Below are 21,566 nucleotides of genomic sequence, written 5' to 3'. Positions count from 1 at the left end.
TTGTTTCCATTTGCATTCCTCCAGATAAAAAATAATTGACAGACACATAGGCTATCAGGCAGCTAAATGATATATATAAAAACTAAAAAGCTAATTCCTAAAATCTTTCAAATAAGATGCCGATTCAAATAGGATTACTGAACTGAATTTTTGTCACTGCACTCAGTGATTGTTTATTATTCTTATTATTACTATTATTATTTTTGTATTAATTATATTAAAAAGTGATATCTTTTTTTAGACTGTTTTACAGGCTATGATAGTTTCTACATATGTGTTTTAATTATTTGTATTTCTAGTTACAGTTCACCAGCTGGTGTATTTGCGTACAGAGTCAATGATAATAGCCTAATAATAATAAAGATCATAATGAAAACGTGAATTTATAAATTATTTCGTTATAAAAGTTGTGTTGTGTCCAGGCGGAAGCTGCTCGGCCGCCTACTTTGTCCGGGCGGAACCACGTTGGTTTTTGAGGTCAGAGAAATAACAAAACCTTGCCGCAGATTATTACACGGTTATTATCAATTAATCTGTAATCCAAAAAGGATATTACTCGCTTTCATAAAGTCACATATTGTATTTGTCTGCTTTTAATGCTCCACTACTGAAATTGTGCAGCTTTATTTGATCGAGAAGCCAATAACAGATAATAAACAGATAATATCATATATCTCATCAATCATTTAAACACATATTCAATTGCTTTTACAACACAACGGCCAGAAAACTACATTGTTTTACTGAGAATAAGACGACGAATTGTTTTAGTTGTATGTATAACATAATTAAACAAGCAACATTATTTGACAATAATGTAAGTAGTAGTAGTAGTAGAACTTGAAGTACCGGTAGTTTGCCAGTGTTGTTGTTGGGGGGACGCATTTTGCCGTGACACCACACAAGCTCAGTAGTGACAAGCTGAATACACCAACACGGAGCTAGAAAGGAACGCCCATAAACGTCACATCCGCTTTGAGCGTGGGGGAAAACAAACCGCCTTTCCCCATTGAGTTAATACAGCCTAAACAGTACACTATCGTTTTAATCACGTTCAGAGCGATTTTTTTGGACGATAAAACACTCGACAGCCAAGAAAAATCCATCAGAAGGACTTCTGGAACGCAATCGTTCACTCGCCGTCGTAAAGTTCACTTATTATTAAGATAACAAGCCTATTATGGATGACTGATTGATTGATTGAACGCACCGCTGTGCAGCACGGAGCTACTGTACCTCGCCACCTCGTCTAAACTACTACTCCTGCCTCGTCAAAACCTCTGGAATAAAACGGGACCCAATTTTACTCTTTATACGTTGACCACATATTCAGTCTACTACACCAAATCTATTTTTGCCAATCTATGCCGTGCCAAAAATCAACAAGCTCGCACATAGGACAGGTTGTACCCCGGTTATGTTCTCCCTGGCATATAGGATATAGAAGTCGGAGTTCAAGTGGTTTGTAATCAGAGTCAGATTAATATATTCCCCGCAAATTACACAAGCACTGACTGAGATGGAGATCTGTCGTTTCTGTAGGCTATCCAAGTTACACAACCATGAGATGAGATCGGAGATCTGTTTTTCTCTCCATCTACTCTACTCCCTGTGTTACAAAAAAAACATGTTTGCACATGCAGTGTTCATTTCAATCCTGGTAGAGACACTAATATTAATATGAGATATGATCAATTAAACGTGCCACAATATAAATCCAACAGCCAGGCCCATTAGTCGATTTGAAACGTCTAAATCCATTCCCATTGCCTAATACACTTACAATGGCATCCTCCTCCTGTGTCCTTCCCGTACGTGTTCCATGAACATCATTGCTGAATTAATGGCCTTTGTTTTTTGATATTGTGATTAGTGTAATTGATCATGTTCATGAAAATGTGAAAGTGTGTCTCTTACCAGGTGATTAAATCAGTCAGATAACCATGGCATTGATCCGACCAGTCCTATAAAGACAACAATTAATCCCGATGCTATTGCAGATAGTTTTTTGTCCAGGCATTTGCAGTAAGGAATCAATGTAATTAAGTGGTTTATAATCAGACTCAGATTATCCCCCGTGCATGTGTCAGAGTTGCACAATATAAGCACCCGTGGTCCCCCTCTTCCCTCTATGCTACAAAACCTGTTTACATTATGTCTTTAATCAGACACAATTACAATATATGATCAATTAAACTTACTCTAATATCAAAAAAGAACAGTCGTTAAGTCGTCAATGTTGTTTATAGAACACATCGTAGTGAGTTCAAGTAGGATAGAGACCTGATCTTTGAATATATGGCAGGATCGACGCCAGTTTAAAAGTATTTTCTGCAGGTTTGAAACTATTTAGGATAGGATTGTGTTGTGTTGCGTTGTGTCAGTGTGTAAATCCTTGCATGATAACAAGCTGTTAATGGCTGTAGACAACTGGAATTCATTTAATGTGCTCTATAACCATCATTGATTAATTAATGCTTTTCGTTTTTTGATACGATAAGTTTAATTTATCATAAAAAAAAATGTAACAGTGTCTAATACCAGACGGATAGTCTAGATAACCCATGGTCTTTGATGATGCGACCTGTCCTTAATAATATCAGACAATATTTAATCCCAAAGCTGTTTAATTTTAAATGCATCATTTTTTGTCCATTGGCAACCAAGGGATCAATGTAAGACATTGCAATTAATTAAAACAACGCTATACTATTAAAAAATCGGATTTGAAAACACGGAAAACCCCATTCTACTAATGGGGGTTGTTAAATATTTCCCCCACGCTTGACTCCGCCCCCAGCTATGACGCGCTGATGACAAAGCTCCGTGTTGGTGTATGGACTGTCAGTGTCACTTCAGGAGAGCATCGATCATCAATAACCATCAATAACATCGATTAACCGGTTCCGATCAGCGTCTCATCGTCCAGGTTTGTGTCCCCCCGGTCCACACGGCTCCGTTTAGAGCCGTCAGATCGCTCCTAAATCTGTATTTTAAACACTGCTAGTCATGGAGGTCGCCGGGGGTTCTTACAGTTGTCTGCCCGGTTCTACCGGCCCGTTCCTGGGTGCGATCGAACCGCAGGATCGGGCCAGTAGAAAAGGTTCTGGAAGGTGATCGATATTGTCGATCAGGTGATCAGGTTTACAGGCTCGCTTAATCATCAATGAATCTGGACGTTTAGCTTTAGTACTGCGATGTTTACAAACAGACCCCCGGCAGGCTAACGTGGTTAGCCTGGTGCCTTGTGGATGCTAGTCCTCTTGCATGTGTCATGGTGACCACCATGAGTTATGTCATTGATCGCTGTGTGTTTGTCAATAGCATGTGGTAGTGAATGAATGTTAATGATTACAAGCCTCGTGGTGTCTCTGTATCAGACTCACAACAGGAACTGGGTGAAAGGTTTCTTGTGTTGCCTTGAGCTGCAGGATCAGGGTCACCTCTGACCTACTCACTCAGCTAGCTGTTATCTCACTGTAGCTCTGATGATGGTGTCACCCTGGTGTCCTCCAACACCATCAAATGTGGTGTAATACAGACCCCCCCTGCGGACCACCCCCATCTGAAAATGTGTGCCAGCACTGCCAGGGGACCCCCTATTGTAGCCTAGCACAGCTAAACAATCCACCAATGTTAAAACAAGGTGGGGATACTATACTGCAGTTAGTTAGCTGCATTAGTAAATAGTCTGGCCAAGCCAGGCTACCCCTATTGTAGCTTTGGTTCAGAGCGTTAGTTGGACCAAAGCTAGAGAACCCCATACAAGATTTGTATTGGTTTCAATTTCTTTATATATTATAGCCTATATGGGGTAGATAAACCGTCATTAGAACACAGAGGGTTCCCGAAAGGTTTCCAGTTCGATCCCGGGCTCCCCCAGAGTTGGTGTCGAAGAGTCCTTGAGCAAGACTCTGAACCCCTAGTTTAGGTGAGCAGGTTGGTGCCTTGCATGGTTTCCTCTGCTATCAGTGTATGAATCTCTAAAGCACCTTGGATACTGGCGCTATATAAAGGCACCTTTTACCATTGGCATTTATATATTTTTGTTGTCACATCACAACAGCTTGTGGATAGACTATTTTCACCATTTCTGAAATAGGGCTTGAGTGATTCATTCATGTTTTACACACACACACACACACACACACACACACACACACACACACACACACACACACACACACACAGACACAGACACACAATCCAAGCCTTATCAAAGACTAGCGTAAACAACACACTTTGGTCCACTCAGAGATTGAGTAATATGCACGCGTAATGGGTGTTTAGAAGATTGTCTGTTTTGGCTGAATGTTTGCCTCAGAATAGGGACTCTATAGGGTTAACATTACAGTACATTATTCATGACTGTCATTCGATCATTTCCAAGGCAAGGAGGGAGACTGCTGTACAAGCATTATCAAGGCACGTGAACACAAACATGTTTTAAAAACATGCAGACGTTGCATGTTTACTGTTGCTGTCTAAAGGAGAGATGTTCAAACTCAAAACGCATTGTCAAGTAGTATGCATGTTTTTAAGCCATTAGCCATGTTTACATGTCTTAATATGTTGATGAATTGAATACATAGGACCACAATGGAAACAAGTACTCTGGACTCTTCATGTTATCTTTTTAACCCAAAGGTCCTAGCGGACCTCTGTGCTCAGCTGTTTACATTTTGGACTAATACAGTATACTTGATGAACGGACTGAGACATAATTTGCCTTGATGATGTGGATCTCATTCTCCATATACAGATATGGTTGAGATATCATGCCTTCATCATCATGATGACCCGGTCGGACGTCTGGCTAAGAAGCCGCCCGCCTTACCAGAATTAGTAGTTTGTGTGCAGAGCCACCAGGGATACATCTATCCAGGTTCTCAAGAACACACTGCAGTGAGCAGACCCAGCGCAGAGCAGAGATCATTAATAATATTGATTTGAAGTCATATCGCCCAGGCCCTATTTAACCCATTAAGAACTGAGGCCCATTCTACAAATGTCTTCTAAAATAAATCCTGAAAAAGGTATATTTCTATCATCAGTGGTTCTTTTCTTAAACTTTTTCATGTCAAGGACCCCCAAAATGATACTTGGCCGTGGACCCCCATCTCAAAATATGTTGTTCCAGGGACCCCCCTAGAAGCCAAGATTTGGAGTTACAAAGTTTCAAGTTCAAAAGTTAGTTAAAATATATCGTTGTTGTCGGGTGAAAACCATGTATATTATCATTTAAAAAATGATTTAAACTAGTGAAAACAGCCGATCTACAAGGACACAACGCCTCTCGCACCGCGAGGCGTTGTGTGCTTGTAGATCTGCTGTTTTCACTACTTTTGTGCGAAGGCCTTGTATGATGAAGCAGGGCTTTACTTTGCGAAAGAACATACAAATTTGAAACTTGGAGATACGAGGTTTCCACCCGACGACGACGATTTCATACAATGCGAGATGAGCGGTGCTCAGATTGCATGGTATCAAACATGACACACATGCATATCTCCTTGTATGGACCGTTCTGTCCGTGACGTTAGTTATCTCCATACATTTCGTGCTGATACAGACGTTCCGTGCTCATGCACAAAAGCCAGACGTAGGAGCAGTTTAGCACCATTCAGAAATGAGCAGATCTACAAACTTAGTGCGGCACTCGGTGCCGCGCTATGAGCTTTTAGATCTGCTATTTTGGAATAGCCTAAGTATAAAACAATGGTTAAGGTGGTGTGAGAGGTGCTGATCAAAACCAACAACGGCGTCACGCGGATTGCAATTTAACAGTCTTTTATTTTGGGGAACTTAACAAAGGAGGGTAGGGGGAAAATAATCAACACAAATTCCTCATAGATTGGGGTATTTCCATTAACGGTTTCTTCATTCAAAGCCCTATGATGCCTAGGGAAGAGAGTGGAAACCACAATTGGCCAGTAAGGGTTAAATGTTGGAGTGTGTATCGCTTACCGCCAGAGCCTGCATCCATTCACCAAGAGAGCCAGTTTTCATCTGAGCAGAAAGGTTCAGCAAGCATTTATAGGTTTGGGCTGACCAGAGTAGGGCTGTCACCACTCTGGCAATCAGACCCCAGGTGTCATCACATCAGCTTGATTGAGGGTGTAAACAGGCACACACCTCCCTTCCAATACTTGCCTCTCCTCAGCCCTCTGCTCGCCTTGGTGGAGACGCCATTTGGCTCGGGCCCAAAGCGACACTCTACAGTGGTTAAAACCTAAAGTGACACAGATGCGTTCCTGGTCTAAATGGGTTCTTAAACATTCTGTTCTCTCTCTCTCTCTCTCCCCACCTGCCGCCCGCAGACAGAATGCCCGGATCGCTGCCCGCCAGCCTGGCCAACGCGTGGCCCAAGGACGTGGGCATCCTGGCCCTGGAGGTGTACTTCCCCTCGCAGTACGTGGACCAGACAGAGCTGGAGACGTTCGACGGCGCCTCGGCCGGCAAGTACACGGTGGGCCTGGGCCAGGCGCGCATGGGCTTCTGCGGAGACCGCGAGGACATCAACTCGCTCTGCCTCACCGTGGTGCAGCGGCTGATGGAGCGCAGTGGCCTGGCGTACGACAGCGTGGGCCGCTTGGAGGTGGGCACGGAGACCATCATCGACAAGTCCAAGTCGGTGAAGACGGTGCTCATGCAGCTGTTCCAGGACTGCGGCAACACGGACGTGGAGGGCATCGACACCACCAACGCCTGCTACGGAGGCACCGCCGCCCTCTTCAACGCCGTCAACTGGGTGGAGTCCAGCTCCTGGGACGGTGAGAGTTGGAGCCCTATGGCCTTATCGGGTTTCTTTATGGTTATGTCTGAGTCATAGTGACATGTTATGGCTATTATATATGGGACCAAATATTAATCGTAATTGACGGTGACAAACTAAAGACATTGTGTCCTCTGTGTTGTGTTGTGCTGCTCTAGGTCGCTATGCTCTGGTGGTAGCGGGCGACATCGCCGTCTACGCCACAGGAAGCGCCCGGCCCACGGGCGGCGCCGGGGCGGTGGCCATGCTGGTGGGACCCGACGCTCCTCTCATCTTCGACCGAGGTCAGTCCATCCATCCCCAAAACACTACAGTCAATCCTTCAACAATACACTACAGTCCATCCATCCACCACAACACTATAGTCCGCATTTGGGGTGCACCTTTTTCATTGATTGGTTGATTGATAGAATATAATATAATAAATACTTTATTAACAAGATTATTAATAGTCAGTCAAACGTTTGCTAATACAAAAAAAGCCCTAGGGGCTTGTTTCCATTGTGGTTCTTTGTAGGCAATAAGTTAATCCGAAATCGAACTAATTGATTTAAAACGATTCGTACATTTTGTAACATAGTATATTAATAATCGATTCCTGTTGTGGGCACGTTGTTATAGGCGAAAAGCTTCCAACATTTTCCAAAAATAGTTAACCCGTTTCGACCTGGGGCCGATCCTAGAAACACCTTCTAAATCCTGACCTATGTTTTCTGAAGAACTATTCTAATTTATTCAAAAATTACAGAACAATGTTGTTGCTATACACTCTACCTAGCAACAAGAACCCCAAAAGGGGTTCCTATCTTGAAAGGTATAGTTACAAAATGGCGTTCCAGGTCGAAATGGATTCAAATGGCTGATCTGCGGAGTGACGTGAGCTTGTAGATATTCTATTTGAACTGCTTTTACATGACACCGTTTTTTGTCAAAGCATCGAATTACGCTTGATTTCTTATATTCTTATTCCGATTAATCATCAAAAAGTAATTGATAGAATAATCCCAAATCCACCCACCACACCAGTTAACCCAAGATGGAAAAACGATGTGGAATATTCCGTGTTGTTTGTGCGCAGGCCTGCGGGGGACACACATGCAGCACGCCTACGACTTCTACAAACCGGATATGCTGTCAGAGTACCCTGTGGTGGACGGCAAGCTGTCCATCGAATGCTACCTCAGTGCCTTGGACCGCTGCTACTCTGTGTACCGCAACAAGATCCACGCGCAGTGGCAACGAGGTGAGACGGAACACCACCCACACATAACACCCAGAACACCACCCACACATAACACCAAGTACACCACCCACACATAACACCCAGACAGAACACCACCCACACATAACACCCAGTACACCACCCACATTAACACCCAGCCAGAACACCACCCACACATAACACCCAGTACACCACCCACATTAACACCCAGCCAGTACACCACTCACACATAACACCCAGTACACCACCCACACATAACACCAAGTACACCACCCACACATAACACCCAGACAGAACACCACCCACACATAACACCCAGACAGAACACCACCCACACATAACACCCAGACAGAACACCACCCACACATAACACCCAGACAGGACACCACCCACACATAACACCCAGACAGAACACCACCCACACATAACACCCAGACAGAACACCACCCACACATAACACCCAGAACACCACCCACAAATAACACCAAGTACACCACCCACACATAACACCCAGACAGAACACCACCCACACATAACACCCAGACAGAACACCACCCACACATAACACCCAGACAGAACACCACCCACACATAACACCCAGAACACCACCCACACATAACACCAAGTACACCACCCACACATAACACTCAGACAGAACACCACCCACACATAACACCCAGACAGAACACCACCCACACATAACACCCAGACAGAACACCACCCACACATAACACCCAGTACACCACCCACATTAACACCCAGCCAGAACACCACTCACACACAACACCCAGACAGAACACCACCCACACATAACACCCAGACAGAACACCACCCACACATAACACCCAGTACACCACCCACATTAACACCCAGCCAGAACACCACCCACACATAACACCCAGAACACTACCCACACATGCCTGAGACAGACGCTAAGGTTGCAGGGCACTGACTACTCCCTCGTATGGGCACTTGGGCAGCAACGCGCCTGTCAAGTTTGAAGTAGTTCTCAAACTCGTACAAATAGAACCAAATGGAACCAAATGGACCCATTTGGTTCCATTTGTACACTCTCAGAGTTGGGATCTTTTACTGTCCCAGAGATAGAATGCTTAAATTGTAATTGTTTTCACGGGTACACTGTGCGAGGCATAGTTTTTGATTGGTTCCTTGGTGTGTTGGTTGTTTTCCAGAGGGTTCGGACAGGCGTTTCAGCCTGGAGGACTTTGGCTACGTGGTGTTTCACTCGCCCTACTGTAAGCTGGTGCAGAAGTCTCTGGCCCGCCTCATGATGAACGACTTCCTGGGACACCCCAACCCCGACACCCAGACGGGACCCTTCACTGGCCTGGAGGCCTTCAGGTACTGTACATCTCTAGCGCATTAGAGGACATGGAAACCTTCCCATGATGAGTTTAGCTGCTACGCACTGTACTTGTCACTAATGGCTGTTCAAATTGATCTGATTCAATATTTTCTGAAGTCAAGATCAACAAATCCACTATTACTGGCATCTTGACAACAACAAAACATATTAAGCTATTATGAAATATTCTCTACATAGAAGAACCAAATCATTCAGTAAAATAAAGCTGACTTATTTATTCATATAGTATTTATTTTTAGAGAAATAAACAAAATATGCATTATCTATCACTGACATATATAAAGGACAAGGATGACACCCTGTGGTGAGATGAGCGTATTGCAGAATCAGAATAAGCTTTTCACAAGTCACAGGTTTACAGGTGTAAGGAAGTGGGTGAAATTATTTTTCTCGTGCGTGCTCCAGCTCCACTATTTTGTAGTTTTCCTTCCTATTTTCCAAAGCGTTCGCTTTCGAAATCGGCGGCATTCCAAAAGTGGGCAGTCCCTTCCTGTCTGTCTAAACACATTGGGGCCATACTTTACACTACGCTGTGAATGTGTGGAACATTCAAGTCATGAACTATATTACATGAGCTGAAATCCATTTTCATGTCCTACCCGCGAGTCGAAACCAAAATTCGAAACCTGGTCAAACCCAGCTTATTTGTGAGCTTGTAGATCTGCCATTTTGGTAAGCGGTTAAAATAATGTGTGTGTGTGTGTGTGTGTTCCTCAGGGAGGTGAAGCCAGAGGAGACCTACTTCGACCGTGACGTGGAGAAGGCCTTCATGAAGGCCAGCGCGGAGCTGTTTGACCAGAAGACCAAGCTGTCCCTGCTGATCTCCAACCAGAACGGAAACATGTACACGCCCTCTGTGTACGGATGCCTGGCCTCAGTACTTGCACAGTACGTACTGCTACACAGCTACACTACACAACATCACACATACACACACCCAGCCTATATGGATGCTTGCCTCAGTACTAGCACAGTATGTACATGTACACCAGGGTTTCCCAAAGTGGGTGCCGTGGCACCCTAGGGTGCCGTGATGCCAGTCCAGGGGTGCCTCCGAATAATCTGATAATATTTGGAATTCATCAATATCATTACATCGATATCACTTCAATATGCTTAGTAAAAAAGACCTGATTTGCACTGCACTTGCTGATTTCTTTCCATCATCAATACTTACTAATACTTATTTGGTTACTAATGTAAACAAATTGACCCAGTTACAGTTACATTTCAAGTTCAAATGTGTCATTCATAGATGTATCGCGGATACAAAATTACGTTGCATTTGCTTCCGTAAAAAAATCAGCACAGATTAAAAATAGATACAAATGGGATAACATTAGAGTTAGAGTTGTTAAAGTGTGACTATATCCTGCCCTGTGTTGTTCCCTTACAGACACAGCCTCCAGCAGTTAGCGGGTCAGAGGATCGGCCTGTTCTCCTACGGCTCGGGATTCGCCGCTACGCTCTACTCTGTCACTGTGACGCAGGACTGCACGCCTGGTGAGTTCACTCAATTAACTGCACAGAGTACATTTTACACCACAACAAATGCAGTTTTGTGCCCAAATGGACCTATCTCGACCCCGTTCATTCTCTCCTGACTGATTGGATGAAATTGGCGACCCACCAGAAAATCTATTTTGTGTTTTCCTAAATAGCTGGAGAGATGGGGAGAAAAAACATAGAAATGATATAACGTTTTTATTTTAACCAAAAAATGTCACTGCTATTAAATGTTATTGTGATGTATTTTTGCAGGCTCTGCGTTGGATAAACTGGTATCCAGCCTCACCGACCTTAAAGATCGTCTAGACTCGCGGAGGAAGGTTTCTCCGGCCGTGTTCGCTGAGAACATGAAGTTACGAGAAGAGACTCACCACCTGGGTATGAATCTACTACTAGCTCACACCACTAGTTAGACTCACCACCTGGGTATGAATCTACTACTAGCTCACACTACTAGTTAGACTCACCACCTGGGTATGAATCTATTACTAGCTCACACCACTAGTTAGACTCACCACCTGGGTATGAATCTACTACTAGCTCACACCACTAGTTAGACTCACCACCTGGGTATGAATCTACTACTAGCTCACACCACTAGTTAGACTCACCACCTGGGTATGAATCTACTACTAGCTCACACCACTAGTTAGACTCACCACCTGGGTATGAATCTACTACTAGCTCACACTACTAGTTAGACTCACCACCTGGGTATGAATCTATTACTAGCTCACACCACTAGTTAGACTCACCACCTGGGTATGAATCTATTACTAGCTCACACCACTAGTTAGACTCACCACCTGGGTATGAATCTACTACAGTAGCTCACACCACTAGTTAGACTCACCACCTGGGTATGAATCTACTACTAGCTCACACCACTAGTTAGACTCACCACCTGGGTATGAATCTACTACAGTAGCTCACACTACTAGTTAGACTCACCACCTGGGTATGAATCTACTACTAGCTCACACTACTAGTTAGACTCACCACCTGGGTATGAATCTACTACTAGCTCACACCACTAGTTAGACTCACCACCTGGGTATGAATCTACTACTAGCTCACACCACCAGTTAGACTCACCACCTGGGTATGAATCTACTACTAGCTCACACCACTAGTTAGACTCACCACCTGGGTATGAATCTACTACTAGCTCACACCACTAGTTAGACTCACCACCTGGGTATGAATCTACTACTAGCTCACACCACTAGTTAGACTCACCACCTGGGTATGAATCTACTACTAGCTCACACCACCAGTTAGACTCAACACCTGGGTATGAATCTACTACTAGCTCACACCACTAGTTAGACTCACCACCTGGGTATGAATCTACTACTAGCTCACACCACTAGCTAGACTCACCACCTGGGTATGAATCTACTACTAGCTCACACCACTAGTTAGACTCAACACCTGGGTATGAATCTACTGTTAACAGCTCACACCACTTGTGTTCAAAAGGCCAATCCTTTTCTCCCCTTTCTAGTGGTACGGCCCATGCCCAATATATGACTTGATACTGTTTTCCCCCTTAGCTAATAGTATGACCCATGTCAGTATGACCTGGTCCTTTGATCTTCCCATGTCCCACGTAATCATGACCAATGTACCTGATTATTTTTCATCTGCTGCCCAGCAGAGCAGAGCAGATTCAGTGCAGTTTTGTTTGTAACCTCAGTTTGCAGTCTGTGCTCGCTGTGTGCATCTAAATTTGATGCTTAGGAACCACGCCTATAGCAATTAAAGCTCTATAATGGAAACTGGACTGATTCTTACCAGTCACCCATGGAGGGTAACAAATACAGTAACCAGCTAATAGTTTAGTGTGGCAACCACCGTTACTTCTTTACAACTAGTTATAGAAGCATTTGAACTAGAAGCTGGTAGGCAGGTTTCTGAACTGTCCACAGCCCTCCTCTGAAGAGACAGAGTGAGTAGATGGTACCATCGTATAATGCCCATTAGTTAATCTATCTACCTTTGGTAGAAGTTTAGGTTGTTTAGTTCACTTGCCATGAACTCCAAATATGGGTGAGATATCTTAAATAGTTGAACCATTGATATTCAAATAGTCTCCTCATTTACAGTAAAACCGTTCTCAAATTCACTCTTCTAGCTTCTAGTTTTCTTTCTTGTGACAAAAATAATAAACACCACAACCTACTGTAACATATATTTCGGGGTAGATAATGCCGACAGCATCTCATTGGAGCAGTATCGTTCATTAACTTTATTTCTGGAAGAAACTTACACTTATGATATTGTTGAAATGTATTGTTTTGTTCTAATTATCCACAGGTTAACAAAGTAGAAACTTTTATAATGTAAATATCAATAGACAATATACCTGGGAATAGCCATTTGTTTACAAAGATTCAAAGATTCTGAAATATGAAAGACTCTTAGAGAAGCACGGTCTTAAAGGTTGTGTTTTCCTCCTGTCTGCAGCCAGCTACGTACCTCAGAGCCCTGTGGATGAGCTCTTCCCGGGGACCTGGTACCTGACACGCATAGACGAGCAGCACCGCAGGACCTACGCCAGACACTCCAGCGACAAGGAGAACGTTCACCCCGAAGCAGCGCTGCTCAACTCTAAAACAACCACCGAGGTACGATCACACAACGCTTTCCTCTCCAATTGTTACGACCCTCTGGGTCTACAGAGGTAAGGGACGCAGTGGTGTGTTCTAGACTTTTTTTTAGGGCAGACTATAATCTACGATCCGTGTCCATTTCTGTGGCCAGCGCATACGCCAGTGCATGCCTATCAGATACGCTACTTTAAAAGGTTCACGAGGGCATACACTTTTTCAAAAAAAAAAAATCTTCACAGCATACGGAGTAAACCCACGTATCACGTAGAACACGGCAATGAAGGGCATGGTGGTATATGCAAAATAATTTTATTACAGTGAATCACCTATAAACGTGAGGAAATGAGTATAGATTTGTCATAATCAGCTAAATTGATAGTGCTATGAAGTATGGTTAATAGTGACGCATTGTTCACTGGTTTAGTGGTTATTTTCACGCTGCTGTTTTTATTTCATGTTATTCAAAGAAAATTACTTTTTAATTAAATTCGTAATAGTTTTTTTCCGTTTCGTTTTTAACATCGCGCACATTTATCCTAATATAAATGAAAATCATCTAAGCATATTTAGCTTGGTGCTTAGCAGAAATGACATTTCAAAATATATTTTCATGAACGGAAATGTCAGCTTCCATTACTCGCCGTTCAGGAGCTGTTGCTCCTGACTCTATATAGCATTCAGAGATAGTGGAATAGTTGTCTGGCTACGTGAGACTTAACTGTTGCACCTCTAACATCTTCTCTCCTTCTTGCCTCCAGCACATCCCCAGCCCAGCTAAGAAGATGCCCCGCATGCCCGCCTCGTCGGAAGCCATCACCAACGGCGACCACTAACAAAACAAACACTTAAACCTCTGTGAGGTTGTCTGGGAAAATATTATAACAGGACATTTGGGACGGCTGCTGCTCCTCAAGGCTACCGCCAGGGGGAGCCCCTCTGCTGCGGAACGCCCTCAGATTATGTTTACAGACTCCATGGCTGCAGAATGTCTGTCCGCTTGAATCTGCTTAAATGACAGAATTCATCCACTGGTCATTTTGGAACGGTATTTACAGCACTGGTTCTCAACCTGTGGGCCGTGAGGATATCGAGAGTGGGTCCACCCCCCAAAATAATTGGCAAAACTATTTGATTTTATTGATAATGACATTAATATAATGTATGTAAAAAAAGAACTAAACTAAACAACAATAAAAGAAAAAAACTGTTTGTTGTGATACTGGTGCATACAAATTTAAAAGTATACTACGCTAGTTCCATTGTTGGAAGCCAGGAACACAATTAATTAACTGATCAATCAAAAATAAACATGCTCTGAAAAATGCACGCGGCCCACCTATCTGAGCACCTAACGCGGCAGCCAAATGGTGGGCCACGGCCACGGAAGCCTTGGAGTGGAGCCCTGCTCCCGAACAAAGGTTGAGAACCACTGCTTTTTGAGTTTTATTTTATCATTTTTGATGGCTTATTAATATGATTACGTGGCAAAAACCCAGAAATTGAACTCTGATTAGTGTAAACATGTCTACACTGTTAAAAGAACAAAACAAAGGAAAACGATTTGAGCCCGTTTGATGACGGGAGAAGAATGTGGCTTTTTTTTATAAGCAATGATATTGCTTTTTCTTTATCAATTCAATACTTTTTTTATTTTATTGTCTTGGCACCTTTTTTTCCCACTCAACATTACATTTCCCCTCCCTCTCATAAATAGGGGGGGAATAAATAGAATCAGGTATCATAATCGTTTAAATGATCAAAATGATCATGTAGACATGCTAGCAGCTAGCCTCGTCACTGTAATAGCCATCTCGTGCGCACCATACCTCAGTTTAAATTAAAACTAATACCATATTCTGGAAAGATGTCTATATCCATATCTATTCATATACCAGGCTAGAACTATGTCTTTCAGTTTTAATTTTAAGACGCCGCTGAACAAACGTAACACGAATAGCTTATTTTGTTTAATTTCCTTTCTTGTTCTTTTAGTTTAGTTCAAGCTAAACGGCCATCAAATGTTAACTTAATGTCAGTGGTGGAAAAATACAAATATTGAGACACTCAATTACTCGAATACACGTGAAGGTTGCTCTACTTTAACAAAGTATATTTTCTAATGCATTGCTGTATATCAATTGCTGTAAAAAAATGGTTTTCCAGAATAATCGTGAAAACAGATCGACAAGCTCACAAAGTGTGCCCGCGACGATGCTGTATGTTGCAAAGGTTGTAGATCTGCTATTTTCACTACATGAAATAGCGGGCTTCAAGTAAATGTACTTTGTTATAGTCCACCACTGCTTAAAGGGGAAGACCACCCATTTTCAATATTGAACTATGTTTCTTTCTATTTCCACACAACTCCTCTAAGGTACAGTATATTTTAATGACATAGTTCAATTTTGAAAATGGATGGTCTTCCCCTTTAAAGTACCCGTATGCAAATCTTTTTTTTTTTTTTTTCATAAATGCATTGTTCATGGATACAATTGTCATGTTGCTTGCAAAGGTGCAAAAAACGGGGGGGAAAAAACAGCGATTAAAAAAGTTCTTCAGGGCCTTACTGTTTAAAAGGGCTTGGAGGAAGTCGTGGGTTTCATGTGTATGGTAGCTGTGATGTACAGAATATAGCATTTATTCATGTGCAGAAGTGTTTCTGTTTTAAAGGCATCGGTATGTAACTTTGCCCTGTGTTTACCTAACCCTAAATACATTTTGTACCACTAACTAACCTCTACACCAGTGTTTCTCAACCTTTTCAGGCCACGACCCCCAAAATAATATTTTAACTGGGGACCCCCCACCCTGACGAGCAGTAAGTGTTGAGGCATTACATTTTGTATAACACTGTTCTATTGTGAAAATAGTGAGCATGTAGATCGGCTATTTCCACAATTTCTGCCTCTTATATTTGACAATTTGGCCAATGTTATTATTGTCATTTTAGAGGTATTAAAAAGTCCTTAAATTGTCACTTTAGAAATGTGCAGATATCCTCCATACACTTAATCATTATGTTGGTTTGTTTTACTGTTTATCAAGGACCCACAGGTTGAGAACCACTGCTCTACATTAGCAGTTCATCAGCCACTGGAGTAGTGTGGTGGTGTTGACCGGGCAGTAAACACACTGCCCTCTCGCTGTATTTTGGTGTTTTCAGTTTGTTTTGGTAGATGGCCAAGGTTTGGGGCCATCAAACAACCAGTGAAAACGCCAGAATACAGCAAGTCTGTAAACACTACCACACTACTCCAGTAGCTGATGATTGCTTGTGTAAAGGGAATCGATTTGTTACAAAATGTACGGTAAATAGGCCTACTGTCATGTCACACAGCGGCGAAGTTACATGCCATGCCTTTAATGATAATATGGTCACACCCACATGTGACAGCTTTATTTCAACAGATGATTTTTACCAACTTTTGATGGTATTGTACAGTACTAACCCCCCCAAAGGACATTTATATACTTTGTAGCAATAAATCAATAATAGGTGAATGATGACATGTCTCTTATAGAAACATTCTGTATATAGATGATGTAATGGAGAGGTGAGCTACAAAATAAATATCTTCATTTCAATGTTTTTTGTCTGGTGTGTCATTAATCGTTTATATACAGTACATTTAAGAAAAAATAGCGTATTTACATTTTTTGGGGGTCACGGTGGCGCAGTCGCCTCACAGCTAGAAGGTCCTGGGTTCGATTTCCGCTGTGGGCGTCGTGTTCTCCTCCGCGTCATCAGCACCTACACCCAAGGTGGGGTTGTTGAAAGGGCCTTTCTGTGTGGAGTTTGCATGTTCTTCCCGTGTCTCCTAGGGTAGATACGGTACCCTCACAAAAAAACATGCAGTAATCCTGGTCTCTATAATGCCTCCCCCTTGCCAGCCGGGGCGCCTGATGGAGGGGAATGGAACTGGTTGGAATAACATGTTCCTTCCACGCGCTACGTCCAGTCGGGGAAGCTCCCCCTGTCAGGTGATAAGAAATGGCTTGCTCACTCCTCATGCACTGAAGGAAGCATGAGCTCTGTTCAGGGCTCTCCCCAGGTTGGCAGAGGGAGAGCAGAGACTAGGCACCAGGTGAAAAATGGGTTACAAAATCATGGGATAAAAATTATAGAAAAAAAAACTTGCTTTAGGGGCTGTGATATAAAACATCATATTCATGGATTAAAGCAAAATCTCAGGACTGAAAATGTGATTTGTGAAACATAATGAAAGGAGCCCACACCAGCGCTGATCCTAAACAATTACAACACAATATGTAAAATTATGTTTTTCTGTAATATTGTTCCTCCTGTTCTAAAGCACTGGTTCTCAGCGACCAAATACATGTCATTTTGAGGGCCCTTGATATGAAAACATTTGAGAACCCACTGATTTAGAAGAAGGATTTAGAAGACATTTGTAGAATTGGGCAAAAGATATTCAAAGACTCTGCACCGCCCTGTGAGCTTGTATATCTGCTATTTCTTTATAGTTAAAGCATAAAATAATGGTTAAAGTAATAATGCGTTACAGGTCTTAAAGGAGTAGTTCACCCCCAAAATGACTTTTTTTCTATTGATTACTCATGCCATGGAGACTTGAGTTCAATAATATGTTTTGTTTTAGTCATGTTCCTAAGACAATAATTTCATCACAATAAATGTACCTCCATTGATTCCGGATGGGGACCCAAATGCATTTGGGGGTGAATTACTCCTTTAATGGGTTGACCTTAAAATAATGACAGTAGCCCATCTACAAGCATTGGCACAACATGCTTCCAAGACATGCCGGCTTCATATGGAATCCAGATGACTGACATCAGTCGAGGCGACTGAGAACTTTAATCCATGCACGTTTCTGTAAGCACTCCCAAAAATACATAAGAAACATACATTTGACCACTCATCTGGAAATGTGTGATACCTAAAATGGTTACACAGAGTTATTCATTTGAAATGTTCTATATGGAAGTAATAGTAAACTTATTTTCTTTATTTAATTTTTCTTTTTACACATTGCATAATTAACAGGTCTAACCTGTTAAAACAGTTCAAGTGAGACTTAACATATCATTTAGTTTTGGGTGTCAACGCATTCAAACTCTTTATTTTAAAAAGGTCAAACTTTAATTTGGGGAGAAAGGTGTGTAAAATAGTACTATTTTCCAGCCTCTGGTACCACTCTGGACAAAGCTCATTCCACAGGACCAGAGACATGATGCCACTCTGGTCTGCAACCTCCATGCACGGTCGCATGATTGCAGAGTAAGGTGCCCTCCAGACTAGGCGCGGTTGCCGTCGGGGCTGCCGCTAGGATCAGCGGTGGCCGCACCGCGGTGAGACACAAACACACTCGCTCAGTGAGGCAACGCCGCACGGTGTTTCACAAAGATGAACACAATCCATCTCTCACCGCCCGCGTACGCATGCACAAACGAGCACGCTCGCGGGGGATTTCACGGGACCGCGCCCGCTCTCCTCGCCGCCTCTCATTGAAAATGAATTGCTAGGAGGCGGTGACCGTGTCTAGTGTGGAGGGCACCTATATGGTCTGACTTGCTTCACAGAACAAAGACTGTCCATAAAATAGAAAAATAAACTGTGAGTTTTCTTTGTGTGATTTAAGTGGTGCCACTGATGTCTGAGTTGGGAGATTGTCGATATTGCGACATAGCATCTGCTTGACGGTCCATTCTTTCGACGCGGGTAAATGTTAACTGGGCCTGTCACGATTATGACATTTTACATGACGATTAATTGTCACTCAAATAATTGCGATTAAATTTGAAGTTGCACATGGCAATCATGACACATAACTTAAATATACAAAGAAATTACTGACATATTTGACAATTCTATTCCTAAAATAGAACATTGATAGTGGAAATAGCCGATCTACAAGCTCACAACGTGTCGCGAGCTTGTAGATCTGCTTATTTCCACTACTTTTTGAAAGTGTTTGTAGTAAATATAAACATTTCTCAACATGGAAACGATTATGCAATTATGCAAAATAATTGCGATTACCTCAAATAATTACGATTGGACGATTATGTAATAATTGTGACAGCCCTAATGTTAACCTGGTGAAAAGCTAGGCTGCCGATGCAGGCGAGTAGCCAACCTGTCGACATGGGTGAATGTTAACCTCTATGCCTAAACCGAACCCAAACCTCAGTAACCGTGACGTGGGCGAGTAGCTAACCTGCCGACGCTGGTTGTCGAAAGAATGACCCATCGAAAGAGCGAGATTTCCCCCGTCTGAGTTACCATTGTCATAAAGCCCATTTTGATTTGTACTTCAGACAATTGCCTCGCACGCCGAAAATAACTGATTTACAAGCTCACAATGTGTGGCAACGAGGATGAGCTTGTAAATCTGCTATTTGTCGTATTAGATTAGAAGATACCCCGTCTTTATCTTAAAGTGAAACACAAATGGCTATGGCACAATGTAGGTCATAGAATATCTGAATCACGTGTGCTTCCTTGTGTTGTGTCAGCAATGCTTCTTCTTTTTAATATTAATGAAAAGAAAAAAAACTATTAAACAATATTCAAATTCAATAAAATGGTAGGGGGGGGGGGGCAGACAAAATTCCAACAACAATAAAACTTACATTTAAAATGTAATCATAGTAATAATTTAGCAGAATCCCCCCACCCACCCCCAAATCAATCTCAGTGTTTCCAAGCACATATTTTGCATTTCATCGACTTTCCCAGTTTTCCTGAATGTTTTACGAACCAGAGGATTCTCTTCCTGGATGAAAAGCTGTCAGTTCCTGCTCCTAATTCCAGTGGCCTCGGTGACACAGGTCAAATCAGCGGAACGTCCCATAATGCTTCCAAATAAAGCAGTGGTTCTCAACCTTTTTCATGAGGTCCATTATTTATTCCATTTGATGAGATGTAGCCCATTAGACCCGAAAAAATTATATATTTTGTTGTCGTTGGATAAGATTTTGTCATGGGAGAGAAAACAGGCAAACGCTGATCAAAATAACAATTATTCTACATTCTCTCATTTTGGAGACTTATTTTAAATTGAGTAATGCCGATATTAAACATTAATTTAACTCTTGGGAGCGTGAAATGAAACCAAATGGACCGCTCTCAAAGGTTAAAGATCTATAAGGGTGCATTTGGTTACCAACTCTCTGTCATTTAGCTGGGGACCACCTGGAAACCCCTTCAAGGACCATTGGTTGAGAACCACTGCAATAAAGGAACGAAAGTTGGGGAACATTTCTGCCTTTGACTACGTGTAAACATTACTTACTACATACAGTATGTTCAACATTACAACTTCCGAGTTTGCTTTGATACAATCTGGACAATGACTGTCCACCAAACCAAAGCATTTTATTCCCCGCTGAAAATGCAAGTCACTCTTCTAACCTGCTCATCCAAACGCACACTCTTTGAATCCGTTTAAACTCTCTTAACTCTCTGACCAGATAACGCCTTTCTTTGCAGCACACAGAAAAACTCAAAGGCGCCCTCTGTAAAAGGCAGCGGCAGCGCCCTGGAGAGGACCAGGAATAAGGTGAATATCGTGAATACTGTATGTGGCGCACCCACTGAGAACCATAGAAAAATACGCTTTGCTCAAGGAAAAAGCGCCTTGGTGGAAACAGCGTCTGAAACCAGACCAGCAGTTTTGCCCGCAACATTTCAAGTAAACCTCAGTACCTAAAGTCCTTTAAAGAGCATCTGAATATACAGTACAGATATGACATCTAGATCGTTGTATACATTCTGCATTGCATCTCCAGTCTGAGACTGGTTTGCACATAACGGAAAAACATAAATAGGACCATTTGCACTCCAGCTTGTTTTCTGCTTACTCTCAGTATTCCTTTTTACTTCATTTTTAACATTTTCGGCATGTAGCTGATTAGGTTTTATCAAGCGCAACTCACAAGACATGAGTGTATGAACGGTTTGAGTGTCTTGCTCTAGGACACTTGACACTTCTGGCGGTGGACATGGCATGGTCTCTGTCTCCTGACGTGCCTATGGTTCCACCCAGTACAAGAGATGAAGCAAAAATCACACTC

The 21,566-nt window shown here is 42.5% G+C and overlaps 1 protein-coding gene across 1 annotated transcript; it reads left to right on the top strand.

Moving 5' to 3' along the window:
- Nucleotides 1-2,831: 2,831 nt before the first annotated feature.
- On the top strand, nt 2,832-17,056 carry hmgcs1 (3-hydroxy-3-methylglutaryl-CoA synthase 1 (soluble)). Its single transcript, XM_080742503.1, has 10 exons — nt 2,832-2,929; nt 6,321-6,773; nt 6,934-7,059; nt 7,854-8,018; nt 9,191-9,359; nt 10,102-10,272; nt 10,781-10,887; nt 11,146-11,271; nt 13,363-13,523; nt 14,267-17,056. Exons 2-10 carry the CDS (start codon nt 6,326-6,328, stop codon nt 14,339-14,341), a joined length of 1,548 nt encoding a protein of 515 aa, XP_080598629.1. The 5' UTR covers nt 2,832-2,929; nt 6,321-6,325; the 3' UTR covers nt 14,342-17,056.
- The last annotated feature ends 4,510 nt before the right edge of the window (nt 17,057-21,566 follow it).

Source organism: Nannobrachium achirus (genome assembly GCF_963921795.1).
Source record: "Nannobrachium achirus genome assembly, chromosome: 15".
NCBI lineage: Eukaryota > Metazoa > Chordata > Actinopteri > Myctophiformes > Myctophidae > Nannobrachium > Nannobrachium achirus.
The sequence above is the reverse complement of the archived record's forward strand: the minus strand, read 5'-3'. Positions and strand labels throughout refer to the sequence as shown.

Bases quoted from the DNA above. Each gene is read 5' to 3' on its own strand.
- hmgcs1 (XM_080742503.1), top strand. From the start codon at position 6,326: ATGCCCGGATCGCTGCCCGCCAGCCTGGCCAACGCGTGGCCCAAGGAC. The intron at 6,774-6,933 runs GTGAGAGTTGGA...GTGCTGCTCTAG, and splicing joins GGAGTCCAGCTCCTGGGACG to GTCGCTATGCTCTGGTGGTA. The intron at 10,888-11,145 runs GTGAGTTCACTC...GTATTTTTGCAG, and splicing joins GACGCAGGACTGCACGCCTG to GCTCTGCGTTGGATAAACTG.